Source organism: Argopecten irradians, chromosome 2 (assembly GCF_041381155.1).
Source record: "Argopecten irradians isolate NY chromosome 2, Ai_NY, whole genome shotgun sequence".
In the NCBI taxonomy this organism is placed as follows: domain Eukaryota; kingdom Metazoa; phylum Mollusca; class Bivalvia; order Pectinida; family Pectinidae; genus Argopecten; species Argopecten irradians.
In genome coordinates, this window is record NC_091135.1 from 34356138 (window position 1) to 34372293 (window position 16156).

General features: G+C 33.4%; 1 protein-coding gene across 2 annotated transcripts; it reads left to right on the forward strand.

Moving 5' to 3' along the window:
* Positions 1–143: 143 nt before the first annotated feature.
* Positions 144–14647, forward strand: LOC138315257 (uncharacterized). Of its 2 annotated transcripts, XM_069256140.1 has the most exons (3): positions 144–440; positions 4072–4148; positions 8491–14647. In XM_069256140.1, exon 3 carries the CDS (start codon positions 8515–8517, stop codon positions 10558–10560), a length of 2046 nt encoding a protein of 681 aa, XP_069112241.1. In that variant the 5' UTR covers positions 144–440; positions 4072–4148; positions 8491–8514; the 3' UTR covers positions 10561–14647. The 2 variants fall into 2 exon arrangements, with proteins under 2 accessions (XP_069112241.1, XP_069112242.1); XM_069256141.1 differs by lacking the exon at positions 4072–4148.
* Positions 14648–16156: the final 1509 nt, after the last annotated feature.

A 16156-nucleotide genomic window follows, 5' to 3' on the forward strand; every position in this document is an offset into this window, starting at 1 on the left:
ACGCATCTTTATTTATATGAAACAAGAAAAAAACCAAATGCATGTACATGTATCTTATATTTTTCAAGGACAAGTGCATAAGGAAATCGTAAGTACAAAGTTCAACCGGAACTCTCGACCATAACGCAACGTTAACACATATAAGAAACATTATACTCGCCAGTCGGTGTACATTAGCGTGGTGTCCATCCTCATTGCTTCAACAATTCCCTCAAAGTTGGAAAAATCATGGTTGCATTTTTAACACAATTTTTTGCCAGTTACTACTTTAGAAGAGGAAAGGGATTAGAAACAACACGTTTTGAGTATATTGTGACCCCGACCAACTATAGCCAGGGAACAGCGACTAAATAGAAGGGGAACCGAGGCATATCTATGACGAGTCTTTCAGTGAAATCTGAAATCAGTTTATGGGAAGACACCAAGTCAGAAGAAAGGAGGTAAGTTGTTTATAACGTTTCTGGTCAAAAGCAAAATCTTATTCTAAATAAATGTGGTTAGAGACATCAATGGCGAATGCAATGTTACTTTATTCAGGCAAAAAGCGACGTTGAACCCCGCTAGCAACAGCGCTGAAACTAAAGTCAACATTAAGGGGAATCGTTTATCTATTGTTCATGTTAACACACTACAAGTAGACTTCAGCAGTCTTAATTATTATTTCTTAGGAAATACAGATGCAATATCTTATTTTATCCTGCAACCAGCATTTGCATTGTTAGAATACACCTACCACATATATTGTTGCTGTATCTTATCACGTGCGCCAATTTCATCGCCCTCCTATAAGTTGATCCATTGTTTGAAATTTGTAATATGACTATGCTAATAAATGTAACACTACATAAGCTGTATTTTGGTGCGAGACAGAAAGACAAAAGTGGCGTGCCTCTGTCTTTCGTTAAGACACTGCTCATGTATTATTCACATATTTAAATAGTTGTACCCATTGCTGGTTGTTTTTTACATAGAGAATACATAGTTAATAACCTCGGTACGCCCTGATGCATTTCTGTCCCAGGCAAATATCAAGCGTACTTTTCATTATGCACCATATATATTTTGAAAAAGAAAAGAAAAAAAATCAGCTTAAAAGATAAGCATGTTGGCCTTAGTCTTCACTGTGTCTCAAACTGTTGTAACAAGATGCACAGATGGAGGGGCACTTATGATTTAAAGAAACGTTACGTTTTAAGAAGCGTTTTAAAGTAACGTGCAGGGAATTTGAGAAAGCCCCCATAACGCGTACGTTTTTCCTATCAACACACCCACAAGATTTGAACATTAATTTGTTAACATTAAACAAACAGCGAATAGATATTTAAAAATCATGTACAAGTTCATATCATTAGAAATTAGATTTGATCGTAACAATTAAGATCTGTTTGAAGAAGTCTATCCAATGATCTATATTTCCTAGTCTAAACTCCTCTAAGTCTCTATTTGAAAGATCAAAGACTAATTCTTTACCCAACACGGTATTACATAAATCAATATATGATAAATCAAAAAGTGTTCACCAACAAAATCGGGGGTGGGTGGTGAACAGAAGAGATATTGTTTCTGTTTTGTCCAGTTTTACTGAAACCAAATATTATTTTTGAATGATTTTTAATTGATTATAGAATGGGGAGAACGTAATTTCGCACACTTTTGGCGTTGATTTTAAAGGGACAATTCACTCAGGCTAATTCTTTTACATAACCAAGAAGCAAAATATGGCATAAATGTATTCTACATTTCTTATGAAACATGTAACATAAAATATTGACAAATTCCACGTCATTATTAATATTTTAATTGATACCGTTGTAATTACAAATCGTTGATCAATACCATTAAGCAGGTACAATATGTACGCTGTACCCATATCCGAGTCAAAGTCACGCACGTTACACAAATGAACTACATAACCACTGTGGAGGTGATAAAATGATTTTTAGGCAAGACAATTCACCTAATAAGGTAAACACACTACTGTCAGACCGATTTGAGCAGTTCTAGACAAAAGTAGCATTACTCTACGAGCAAGGGACAGGGTTCGGCATACAAGATGTTCGACCACAATGAGTAATGGCGGACTGCGAGCGAGTTTGAACATTACACACGCATTTCACCACCATGGGTTTTTCTGGCATATCACAGATAAACCGACTGGTCTAATTTCTATTAGAACTGGTTTTTTTTCGATATGTGTACAAATTTTAATGTTCTTTTAGACTGAATTGTCCCTTTTATGAATTTCAAATACTTTCCTTCCGAATCAAAAAGACTCGACTTACATCAGCAGGCTTACAAGTGCTTCTCAACACATGAGCATGTAACCGAATTTGTGCAGAGGTATCACTGCGCACGGTAGCTGTTATTAACTTGAGGTTAACCTGTGGTTGACCGGGTTTGGGGGACGTAATTTCGCACTTCCCTCAAATTTTCTTGTTTTTTGGGAGAAAATGATTATTTTCAAACATTTCATAGACCAACAACATCATAAACAAAGATTAAGTACAGTTCCAATCTTGAAATGATATCAAAACAAAATTATATTTCGAAATGAAAAAGTGACATCTCGCCGCCATTTTCGTTACAAAAAATGATCGCTCCCCATAGTAAACAATGTAAACGAGGTCAAGAAAGTCATAGCGTGTCCGCAGAAAATATCTGTTTTCCGCTTATACTTGATGAATTTTCATACGGTTTTTGTTATATTCTTAAAAGGGATAATGTCTCTACATATTTGTACGTGAGTCAGTTATTTATCACCCAGAATTTTTTATATCAAGTGGTTTATTTTCTATATATTTCATTACTTAGATGGGCAGCATTATTCCGAATTCATTTTTTCAAACAAACTTATCCTGAAAACTTTAGCTAAATATGATAAAATCACAGTGAGAGGCCTCCTTTAGTCACAACATAAACAACAGAGCAAATCTTTCGGACATTTAAAAGAAAATCGCGAAAAATCGTTTAATGTACTGTGCGAAATTACGTACCCTCACTCTAATGCATTAATATGTTGAAATCAAAATAAAATGGAAAATTTAACTTAATGTCCAAAAAAGGTCACAGTGACATAATGTTGTAAAATGTCATCTATGCAAGAATAAACATCATCTGGTGCCATAATATACCAGAACAAATGTTATGTATATTATATTTGATTACATTAAGCAATAATTTGCATATCATAAACTTAGGCAAAGTATATTTGGATGAGATGGGATTGGGGAGGGGAGTAGAGGGAGAGGGCGGGTAATCGCGATTTTTTTAAACACCAGTAGATGTTTTGTTTATGTACAGTGGGTCATACACTCGTTCTAATACTTTTCTATAAACTTTTGAAATGCAATGATGATTTTGTAAATGTTTTAAATGTGCATTATTTAATGTATAATTACATTCTCTCAAATACGATTCATTACAGAAAATAGTTATATCTGAGCCAGTTTATCTTAATTATGAAAGTAGCAATACACTTATTGGTGTTTTAAAGTAAAACTTAAAAATTCTCCTCCCTCCTGCCCCCTCCCCAATCGTATCTCATCCATAATATTCTGTGCCTAAGTTTATAATATGCAAATATATTGCTCAATGCGATGCGATCTATTTTGATATATATAACATGTTTATGGTATATTATGGCACCATTTGAACTTTATTCTTACATAATTGACATTTTACGTCACTGTGACCAATTTTTTGACACTAAGTTAAATATTCGAAAATGTTTTATTTTCAACGAAAACGCATTCTAACTCATGAAATCATCACTCAAGCCTATCACTTGGTTCCAACAGAACTGCACAAAACAGGAACTTGACCCTCCCGTTTCACCCCCCCACAATAACCCCGACCTGGTCTTAATCATATGTCATATACCCCCTGGTATCTGTAAACAAAAATAATGCTTACCAGGCAAGGCGGCCAGAGGGCCCAAATTGACACTCCTCCGTTGTATATATATTTTTACAAACAAGTTTCGCCACTGGTTTTACCAGATTTAATAAATCAGTAAATGTATCGTCTTTTGTAAAAAAATTTGTTTGTTTTATTTTAACGTCCTATTAACAGCCAGTGTCATGTGAGGACGTGCCAGGTCTGTTGGTGGAGGGAAGCCGGAGTACCCGGAGAAAGACTACCGACCAGCGGTCAGTACTTGACAACTGATAATTTTTACTTGATAATTCGAACCCACATCCCAGAGGTGGAGGACTTGTGGTAATATGTCGGGACATCTTAACCACTTGGCCACCGTGGCCCCCTTTTTGTAATGAGGATATAACTAACATCGATGTTATTTATCAGATGCATTACTTATACCAACTTCGATACCAAAGGGTATTAGTCCGATTCTCTTTCTATTACCCTTGGCATATCTCACTTCAGAACAGGTGTTTTTGCTTTCAAATTCTGATTGGATGCGGCTAGGTTCAGGCGACCAATGAAAACGCAGCTTTGATTTGTCAACAAAACTGAACTGAAGCGGTAGTATAGTGACCTACATTTGTATAATGACTAATGAGGCATCAGGCATGTCATGCCTGTCAACATCAACTCCTAGCGAAGTTATATTACTATCTTCTTAATCAATTAGATGTTTTATACCAGCTAAATTAACGTCTTAGACGTTGCTCTCAAAACCGATTGGAAAGTACGTGCGTGGTTTATGTTTCACAAATTAAACAATTAAAAGATATAATGCGATCTCGTTACAAAATTGGACACTGCAGAACTTCTGCATGAAACGCAAAAACTGGTGTCCGAACTCACTTTTAAACAAATGACTCACACACATGTTCATCTTTGGTATTTTGAATCTGTCGCAAACAACACGCGTGTTTCATAGGGCGCTGTCATTTTTTCAACCATACAACAATGATACGAGCTTTTTAATTGGTTGCTTATTACGTAAATGGAAGGGGTGCAACTGCGGTGATCCAGCAGGTGGCGCAGTGCGGGACCACCCGTTCTGAAGTGAGATATGCCAAGAGTAATAGAAAGAGAATCGGACTAATACCCTTGGGTAGCGAAGTTGTACTTATACATGTATATAGGGTTCAGCTTGGTATTAAAAAGTTGTTTTTGTGTCCTTATATGGAAGCTATATGCCAAACAAGCTTATTATGTGACTCATCTTTGATTTTACTAAATGTTACTGGCAAACTGGTAAAACCCAATACGGATGTTTTGTCAAACGTATACAAGGGGTACTTGAAGCCCTTACTAAAACGTTGCATATATATCTATATTATAACAGAGTTCCGCAGTACTTAAAGTGTATATCTGTAGGTACAGTATACATGTAACTTCCTTATCTGTTGTACAACCGTGCGTTCCTTTTTGATTCGTGCCAGTAGTACTGAATTGATACGGCATCTCCTAAATGAACGCGTTTGGATTTTTTCATGATGGCAACACACATATGAAATCTAAACGCTTCGTTTATTAAAGCCAGGTGTTTTCCACGTTAACAATATATGGATATTCATATGAAAGTATAACTAAATAATTTCGGCATAGATTAAAATAAATAATCTATGGAATTTCATTAGATATAAATAATCTCTGTCTTGTTTTTCAACAAAGAAAACATTTCGATGACAAATAGATAATCTCTGACCCAACATCTTGGATCCAAGTGGTACGCTCCTGGAAATGAACCACTTTTGGCTGGTCGGTTCGGTTGGTACGACGCGTGCTATTTGAGATACAGCAGTTTCTCATTGGAACGCGCGGATAATGAAATTCGGTTGTAGTTGTAATGAAAACAACCTATTGGACATTCTTGAAATAGTTATGGCTTCGGTATTTATACAAAACAGCGATATACATGTGTAATTCCAGAAAATAATTCGGACCTGTAAAAAGTAATCAACGGGAAATGTTAATTAGCAGTCAAAGTCTCATTTTCATGTCAGCAAATTTTGAAATATTTCATTATTTAGGCGTAAGATCATAATTTAGATATATATTAACGAATGAATTAACAATCTGAAATTAAATTGCTTTCCACATAGTTCATAGACACACTAGGTGTCTTTAAGTTTTATATTTGCCTTTTAAACTGAAACCGTTCTTTATGTTAAATAATCTTCAGATAGATGTTTTGTGAGCTGAATATGTAGACAATTTTGTACAAGTACATTGAATGACATAGGTTTTAATCCATCAATTCATAAAATATAAAAATTACCATGACGAATACATATACACTGTACTGTCACTGACGTCATAATTGCTATGACTTCATCGTTGACGGGACAGCTGTAGACATCAAATATTTGGCAGTCTAAGGGTTATAAAGAGTAGCATGTTTTACACCACCAAATGTGATTTATTTAATTACAGGCAAAGGTTGTAGGGAGTACGATATAGGAAAAAGAGGTAAATAACTAAAGAGAAGATATATTTCTTTTTTTGTATACCGATAATACATTAGAAAAAAAGGAGAAGGAAACTACGTATGTAATCAAGTTATTTAAATCTAAGCTAAATGTATAATTACCTTTCGTATATTTTGATATCAACAAAACTATAACTTATTGTAAAAATATACAGTTATCCAATCTACATTTTTTTTATTTTTTTTTTTATTAAAATTATCTTATTTTTCCAAAGCATTTTTATAAATACAAAGCAAAAGATTATCATCAATCATCATCTGCCACAGCAGTTTCATTCACCATCATCATCATAAACTGCTGCATCAGCTTCATTCATCATCATCATCATCATCATCATCATCATCATTAGCATCATCATCATCACCATCACCATTCATCATCTGCCACAGCAGTTTCATTCACCATCATCATCATAAACTGCTGCATCAGCTTGATTCATCATCATCATCATCATCATCACCATTCATCATCATCATCATCATCATCTCATCATCATCATCATTAGCATCACCATTCATCATCATCATCATCATTAGCATCACATCATCATCATCATAATCTGCCATCACTTCATTCCTCATCATCATCTATCACATCGTCATCAATATAGCATCATCATCATCATCATCATCATCATCATAAATGCATCAGCTTCATCCATCATCATCAGCACCATTCATCATCATCATCATCATCTCATCATCATCATCATTAGCATCACCATTCATCATCATCATCATCATTAGCATCATCATCATCATCATCATAATCTGCTGCATCAGCTTCATTCATCATCATCATCATCATCATCATCATCATCATCATCATCATCATCACCACCATTCTCATCATCATCATCATCATCATCATCATCTCATCATCATCACTATCACCATTCATCATCATCATCATCATCACCATCACCATCCATCACCATCATCTTATCCAATCTATATTACATGTATCTAACATGTATTAAAATTACCCGTATCGATTTCAAATAAATGAAATATGTAAAAACAACATCTGGCACCTTTTTTGTACACGATATTCTTAACCTTCCGATACGTTCCGATACCCGGTCAATATGAAGTTACCCAATCTGTACCGGCACTTATTGTCTTTACGTACAATGTATACACATTTAAATTATCGATCGCATTTTAAATATTCAGTAAACTTTATTTACGAAACAAGACAATTTGCGAAACAAGTAATACAACTTGTACAATTCATTTTCTTGACCAGAATGCTAGCGCGCGAGGGTCTTAGTGTGGGAGGAAACGGAGTGCCCGAATCGGGCCGATGACCCCTGAACTTTTCACGTCGATGCCGTGAAACGAATCCAGGCCGACTAGGTGAAAGGCGTATGGCTTAAATATTTATGTATAAATGGATTTATATATAATAAATGAAGCCTATCAACAAATAACAAATATGCTTGTTGTGTAAACATTTTATGTAAAATATCGATAATTTTAGAACCACGTTTTGCTTGCCCCCAAACATCCATAAGCCTTTGTTTATCACACGAATTCCGAAAGTGAAAATACTAAGGTAAAACTGATAAATCTTTTACCTATATATCATTTTAAGATAAAAGATGAAATTAAAACCTTTCCACAAAATGTAAGGAATGCACTTTTTCAAAATGCTCATCAAAGCGGCCATTTTTTGTAATTCGTGTATAAAAAAATTCTACAAATAATAGATTTTTAGTTTTTTGACATATTTTCTATATGGCAATCTGCTATAATAAACAGAGGCAATTATTTTTTGAAAATTAATAAACTTCTTTGATTAATGTTGAAACGAAACTGCAAGGAGAGTGAAACCTCACCAAAGTAGATCCTCCATTTGTTCTTCTACAATCATTTTCCACGTTACACATTATGTATGTACATAATAGTGCGAATGCGCTTACGTGCGAGATACTTAAAAAATCTACGGTTACGGCCAAACATAGTTTTTAAAACATGATATTCTAAATAAGAGAGATATCCAGACCATTTTTCAATGATGAATGTTGTAGTAGAATAACTCGTTTGTGTACCGTCCGTTATGTCTTCATTTAATTATGTTATAGGGCATATAGACCAACCAAGAAAAAATGTCGGACTACGGGGAACTGTACGGGGATTCCTGGATTTTGTATTACGTCATGGACCGGATGATTGGGAACCAGGAGATGGTGGCTATCAGGAGGAAGATGGTAATTGTAAAGGAAAACATGGCGAATGATTCAAGAGGACATTTTGACACGGTTTTAACGGGAAGTTCAGCAGAAGGAATATCCATGAAGGGGTCCGACGAGGATCGCATGACAGTTGACAATAATGTGGTAGTTGTATGTCCGGGTCAGGACACTAGCATCACAACAGATATTTCCAATAAATCTGTATGTATTATGAGGGAAGCTCACAGCCGACCTGGATATGTAAATTTAGAGCTGGTTAAAATGGGACCTGTCTTTTCTAATATTATGATTGAATCAATCGTTCCTGTAGGCGATTTACATTACATATCCAGTGAGATATATAGGCGATCATTTACGGACCAGTTCAGTGATATGCTTCAGATTACGTTGGATGTAAATGGACCAGCTTCTACCATAATTAATGAGCAAACTAGAGTAGGTTGTGATATGGATTACGTTTATGCATTCCGATGTAATAGTTGGCCTATAGAAGCTGATGAGTGGATTAGAAGACCACGATTACACGACTGGCCAGATAAAGGTTTGATAGATCAAATAGTACAAGGCGGTTGTTATCTTGTCCCTGTAGGAGACAAAACATCACCCGACACATTCCTTCAGTGGAGAATATCCTTCACAACTGCAGAACGCAAGCTCATTCATTCTATCGGTCATGTCCAGTTCCTGGTATATTGTCTTTTGAAGTATCTTAAAAAACAGATATCTGGTAGGTTAAAACAGATATATGAGGATGCAGATATTGTATCGTCGTATGTAATCAAAACAGTTTTATTCTATGCTTTAGAATTCACACCGTCATTATTTTGGCAAGAAAAACACCTATTTTTATGTTTCACACTGTGTTTGAATATTTTACTTTCTTGGGTGAATGCAGCATACTGTCCTAATTACTTTATCAACACAAACAACATGTTCCTCAGAAAGGTCAATGGTGAAAATCAACAAAAACTCCTTCATTCCCTCGTAGATCTACATAATATGACGTGGGGGTGTCTGTCTATAGGAACATTCTTCAACCCATCGATAGGAGAGCGTATCCGCCAAGTAAAACATGGAGCCTGGGAACAAATATTAGCTACACCGGCCCGATTAGAAAGGGAATGCGATTTGCAAATCATCAAGAAAACCATGGTCATCACTGTAGATGTTACGAATTTCAGATTACATCAACGTCTTAGTAATCTCCTGAGGAAATCAGAAACAGACATGGATGAATATGTTGCTTATTATCATCTGGTCAAGGCATTATGCTGTCAAGGAATGGAAACATTTGAAAAGCAATCCCCTTCCAGAGGAAATAAAGATGAATACAAACACCTTAGGAAATCCAAGAGGTATATGACCCCATTTGCCTCCGTGTGTTCCAGTCCCGGTCTACTGACATTAGCGACGTATCACTATCAGACCGGGAATCACGTCAAAACACTGGATATGTGTGGACACGTGATATCACCATGGAGACTTTTTGTTGATGGTCCTATTAGTGAAGAGGATAAAGACAGGTATGAACATTTCTACTGTGGGCGTGGATATAACCTTCTGTACAAATGTCAACAGGCTTGTGTATCATATATTTTATTTTCAGCAAGGTTCCCATTTATGTGTCCATCCCAGTTGCATCCTGAGCTGCAATTTTGCCCCGGATATGATCTCACAATACCTCCACTGCCCTACGCAATGTTCCTGTCGTTCCTATGCTACCATGAGCTTGGTGATATCAGAAGACGTAATACATCTCTGATCCAACTCCAGTCCGTGAAGCATGACAAGCACCTGGGAGTGAGTATGTTTTGGATTGTCCACAACCTCCTGGGGATCTGTTACGAAATGATCGGGGACAAAGCCAGAGCTGTACATGAGTATACAGAGTCTCTGGGTGTTATAGGATCTTTAAAGTTTAAGAACCCTGCCAGGACAAGGATACAACTGCTGAAATAGACATTTTTTATGGAATCATAATCCCAGGCACATAAACAAATCTCTCATTTCGGAACTACAAACGATTATGATTTATTAACACAACATATATATAGACATGATAGAACAATTGACATGTGAGTGCAACGAAACTGTTCGTTTCGCTCTGTTAGTAATTGACTGATTATTATGTAAATCGTGATCACGGGAATGCTGGGTGATGTATTTAGTTTTCATCGTGGTTTTCAATTTTGAATCGCTAACATTGACTTTTAAAGCTATGTTTACTTATCTGTCGTCCTTCATGTATTAACATTACTGTGTGTGTATATTTCATTGTGAGTCGACGCTTTTGCTATATTCTTAAGTGGGAGATACTTGTGAATTTTCCAATATTGAACCCAGTGTTGAATAAGCATGTCACGCTTTTAGAAGAGTTTCGATGGCGATAGATTGTCATCAAACTTGTGAAGTGGGAGCCTCCCGCAATGAGTTTAGGTTATTTTGAGAATATCCGCTAATTAAAAAGAACGATGTTTTTGAAATAGAAAGTCAAGCTGTCGATATTCGGCCCGATATTCTTAGCGCCATGTGTTTGGTTTAACATTTTCAGCTTGTGCGATTCATGTAATGTAAAATCCAAACGTATACCCAGTTTCGTAAAACTGTAACTTCAGATATAAAGGTAGGCGTTGATCTCGATTTTAATACATATATTCATGTCGTCTGCGGAACGATATCGAAACAGAATTGTGAATTATCTCATTTATCATGCTTCCAATAGTGTTATACAATCATGTCACACCGTGTATCACATATGCGTAGAGAGTTATTAAGAAATATGACATGGTAAAACCTGTTCATGGCTTGTTGCAAAGTCATGCAGATAATTTTTTATAATATTGGTAAATTATCATGTATCAAATGCTGCAGTCTTAAACCTAGATCCTTATGAGAGGTTTTTACTCCCGTCTTTTTGGTATAATTGTGTAAATATCTGACGATATACAATTACGCAAAAATAAATTTTCTACGGATTGCTCAACTATATATTGAATTTTATGTCAAGTCGTATGTTAGAGTCGCTTCCCTTTAATTATAGATATCTTCCATTTTTCCTAACACCTGATAAAAATTAACATATTCATTTTCTTTAATCAGTTTAAAGTAATTTAGTTACAATATATTTGTATTTACCATTTACTACTGTTTTAATTGATGCACGTGCGTTATGTTGAGGTAAATTAATGTTTACTCTATTAAGAAACAGAAAAGAATACTTGTCTTATACCAAAATTTCACTATTTTTTCATTAATTTATCTTAAAATTATGGAATCTGAATGAACAAAGAAACACAAAGTGTAGAATCTGAGAAATATTAAAAAAAAAATTGAAAGATATAAACGATCTCATGTTGAACCGGGACCGTACTGATCAAACAATACTTATTTAAGTTTGGACCTTAAAACCCATAAAATTGTGAATTCATAGTTAAGTGCTGAAGACAAATTAGTGTTTAAATAGCATAGGTGATGTTATATACTCTTTATTAAAGACAAGTTATTTATAGTTCCCTCTTTATGCACTCAGATACACTCAGATATTGACGGAATTGCTTATTTATACTTATGTATATATGCTTTTAACAATTTATATGATTATATTTCCCATTTTGGTGGACTCTCAATTATTTTATAAGGTAGATATCCTAAGGCATTGGTATATTTTTACTTGCTAATGATAATTGCTATCACCACTATATTAACACTTATAATACAATAACTTTATTTCTTTATGGAACTGTGAAATTATTTTAAACAATGTATATATGCTACTATTTGTTAAATGTAACTTCTATAGAAATGATCAAGTGAACTGTTCAACATTAAAATCTTTGGGATAAAGAAGTAAAATATTTATAAGAAGTCTGAATCGAAAAATAGTCCGGTCTTTAAAGTAAACCTTGGATTTCTTACAATCAAATGTATCTTGAAAATAGGCCAGTTTTGAAAAAAAAGTCGCACTTCAAAGTATGCCTTGGATTCATTGCCCTTTGACATCATCAGACGTGTGGTTAATATATAATTTCCATATTATATTCCGTGATGTTTTTCGTATATACTCACATACAGGTAAAATGGAATCCTGCTTGCTGAGCGTGCATATGTGTATCATCAAATTACTTCAATTATTTTTGTTTTTTATTTGAATATTTACATAAAACAAAATGATTTGTATATTGGTGAGTGTTATTCATTCACCCAAGAAAGGTTTCGAAAGTACGCCGGTCTCATAAGTCATCCTTATATGCATTACATGATCAATTAATTCGTAAATAATATATACATTATTTAATGTATAAACTATGCTTACAGTCGTATGATGTGTTTCATATTTAAGGTTCAATACATTATTTAATGTTTAAACTATGCTTACAATCGTATAATGTGTTTCATATTTAAGGTTCAATACATTATTTTATGTATAGATTATGCTTACAATTTTATGATGTGTTTCATATTTAAGGTTCAATACATAATTTTATGTATAGATTATGCTTACAATTTTATGATGTGTTTCATATTTAAGGTTCAATACATAATTTTATGTATAGATTATGCTTACAATTTTATGATGTGTTTCATATTTAAGGTTCAATACATTATTTAATGTTTAAATTATGGTTACAATCTTATGATGTTTTTCATATTTAAGGTTCAATACAGTATTTAATGTTTAAACTATGGTTACAATTTTATGATGTGTTTCATATTTAAGGTTCAATACATAATTTTATGTATAGATTATGCTTACAATTTTATGATGTGTTTCATATTTAAGGTTCAATACATTATTTAATGTTTAGATTATGGTTACAATCTTATGATGTTTTTCATATCTAAGGTTCAATACAGTATTTAATGTTTAAACTATGGTTACAATCTTATGACGTGTTTCATATTTAAGGTTCAATACAGTATTTAATGTTTAAACTATGGTTACAATCTTATGACGTGTTTCATATTTAAGGTTCAATACAGTATTTAATGTTTAAACTATGGTTACAATCTTATGACGTGTTTCATATTTAAGGTTCAATACAGTATTTAATGTTTAAACTATGGTTACAATCTTATGTTGTGTTTCATATTAATGTTCACTTTATGTTTCGGATTTGTCTTAATCCTTCTTTGAAATTTGCCTATTTTTACTGTGATACATGATGAGTTTAAAGTAAATAAGTTATCGTAGTGTTCTTAACATTGATATGTTAGTATACATGTAGTGTTACTCATACCAGGCCCGTTATTCCTTATCATGTCTTTTTATCTGTGTAATGCTGCAGATCCTAAAGTTCTGTGACTAGCCTTTTAAAGGGAAATAATTCAATTTCTTGTCAGTATAATATCGGCTGTAACTGGTTTTTTCCAAACCATCTTACTACATAGTTACCGTTATTTGTAAATTTGTATGGAAACATCTATCTTTATCTAACACACTTTAAATAGTGCAATATTATTTAATTATAATTCAATTTTATTTTTTAATGTTCACAATATTTGATTGGCTTTGTATCTTTGTTTAAGACTAGTCTGATCACAAAACGGTGCTGATCACAACTTGTTGTTACTTTGTTTTTTTTGTCAGCAAATTGACAAATTCATACAATAAGAAGTGAAAAGAAAGTTACTTTAATAGAAGATTGTTTGACATAACATATTTTTATAAGAACCGTGCCAAGGATTTTTTGTCGTGTCATATTTTTAAGCCAATCAATAATACTATTTAATCAACTTATTTTGTCGTGCCATATGTTTGAGCCAATCAATAATACTATTTAATCAACTTATTTTGGAGTGTCATATGTTTGAGCCAATAAATAATACTATTTAATCAACTTATTTTGGAGTGTCGTATGTTTGAGCCAATCAATAATACTATTTAATCAACTTATTTTGTCGTGTCATATGTTTGAGCCAATCAATAAAACTATTTAATCAACATATTATGTCGTGTCATATGTTTGAGCCAATCAATAAAACTATTTAATCAACATATTATGTCGTGTCATATGTTTGAGCCAATCAATAATACTATTTAATCAACTTATTTTGTCGTGTTATTATGTTTTGCCCATTTCATCGGCGATTAGAAAACGCAAAGGTTAAAACTTTTTCAGAGACAGATCTTAGAATTAAACTGTCTTAATCAAGAGAAACGTCGGTAGGATTGAAAACGTGCAATTATATCGTCACGAAGAAAAATGGTTTATTGTACGTTGAATAACTAACAGTATGTTCATTACTATATATATAGCCGATAGTACTGATGTTATTCCTTGTTTGATGAACTACAACAGCAGTTAGTGGTTTGTTTAAAGTGTAAATAAGTAAAATATTTGCCAGTATGTACAGACAAAATAGAAAGTATATTGTATAATTGATTTTGTCCCATAAACCAAATTACTGTGTCTGTACTTAAATAATTGATTCTGAATGTCTCCTATGTATTGATTTTTTTACTGTTTTCATTATTCATTTCAAAATATTGTATATTAATATCCACTTAAGAAAAGAATTTATATAGGCTTTGCCTGTTATTCACTTCTTTTAACTGTAACATCATGTCAATGAAATTTGTTGAAATGACAAAATTCTCAGTTCAATTACATAACGTTGAATCTTAATTAAGACATGTAAGTAGCTTCCTGGGACATTATAGGGGTCGTCATAAGAAGCACTGCAAGGTATTGTCTTTCCAATCTAATAATATTAGACGTTGCGAAACTTCAGAATGTCAGTTGATTTTTTCTGTACATGTCTGCACAAATCTCGCAGATGTTTAACGTGTTTTCTTCATTTATACATATTAATGCATATTATTTTAAATCAACTGCATATGATGTATTGATACGTTAAAACATATCAAAACATAAATATTTGCTCATCCGATAACTGAATGTAAATCACATGTGTTGCTTGGCTTTAACCAGACTTAAATCATACACTATAAAACTCTCTATTGCTTTTTTATTAACCGCTGACAGATTTTTTGCACATTTGCAGGACTTAGTATACATAGCATGCCCGGGTTGTCTCCTAAGACAAACAACACGTGAGCTCGTTACATAAACACATCTCGTGTATAGACACATAATACCTATTTAAAGATGCTCCACCGCTGACAAATGGTATTTTTTCCACTATCAAAAACAGGAGCAGACGATTTAGTATTTTTCTTACTTTACACCATTACCACCATTGGAAAGTTTGAGCTTCTTATTTTACTTTAATTTAAAAATATAAAAAATAATTATTTGCATCCCGAATTATATCATGGCCTTATATCATATATGGAATGAAGTATTGATTTCACATGCACCAAAAGCAAAATAAATTATTTTATATTAATTTTTGTGTTAATTAGAAATATATATACACGATTAAACACCAACTATTGTTCGAATGATGAATATCATTTATGCCCTGTCGGCGGTGGAGCATCTTTAAATAGGTCTTTAAATAGGACCTTTTATAAACGAGACCATTGAAATTATACTAATATAGCATCAATAAACCAGCTTTTTATATCAATAAGGGTTTTTTGTGCTTTATT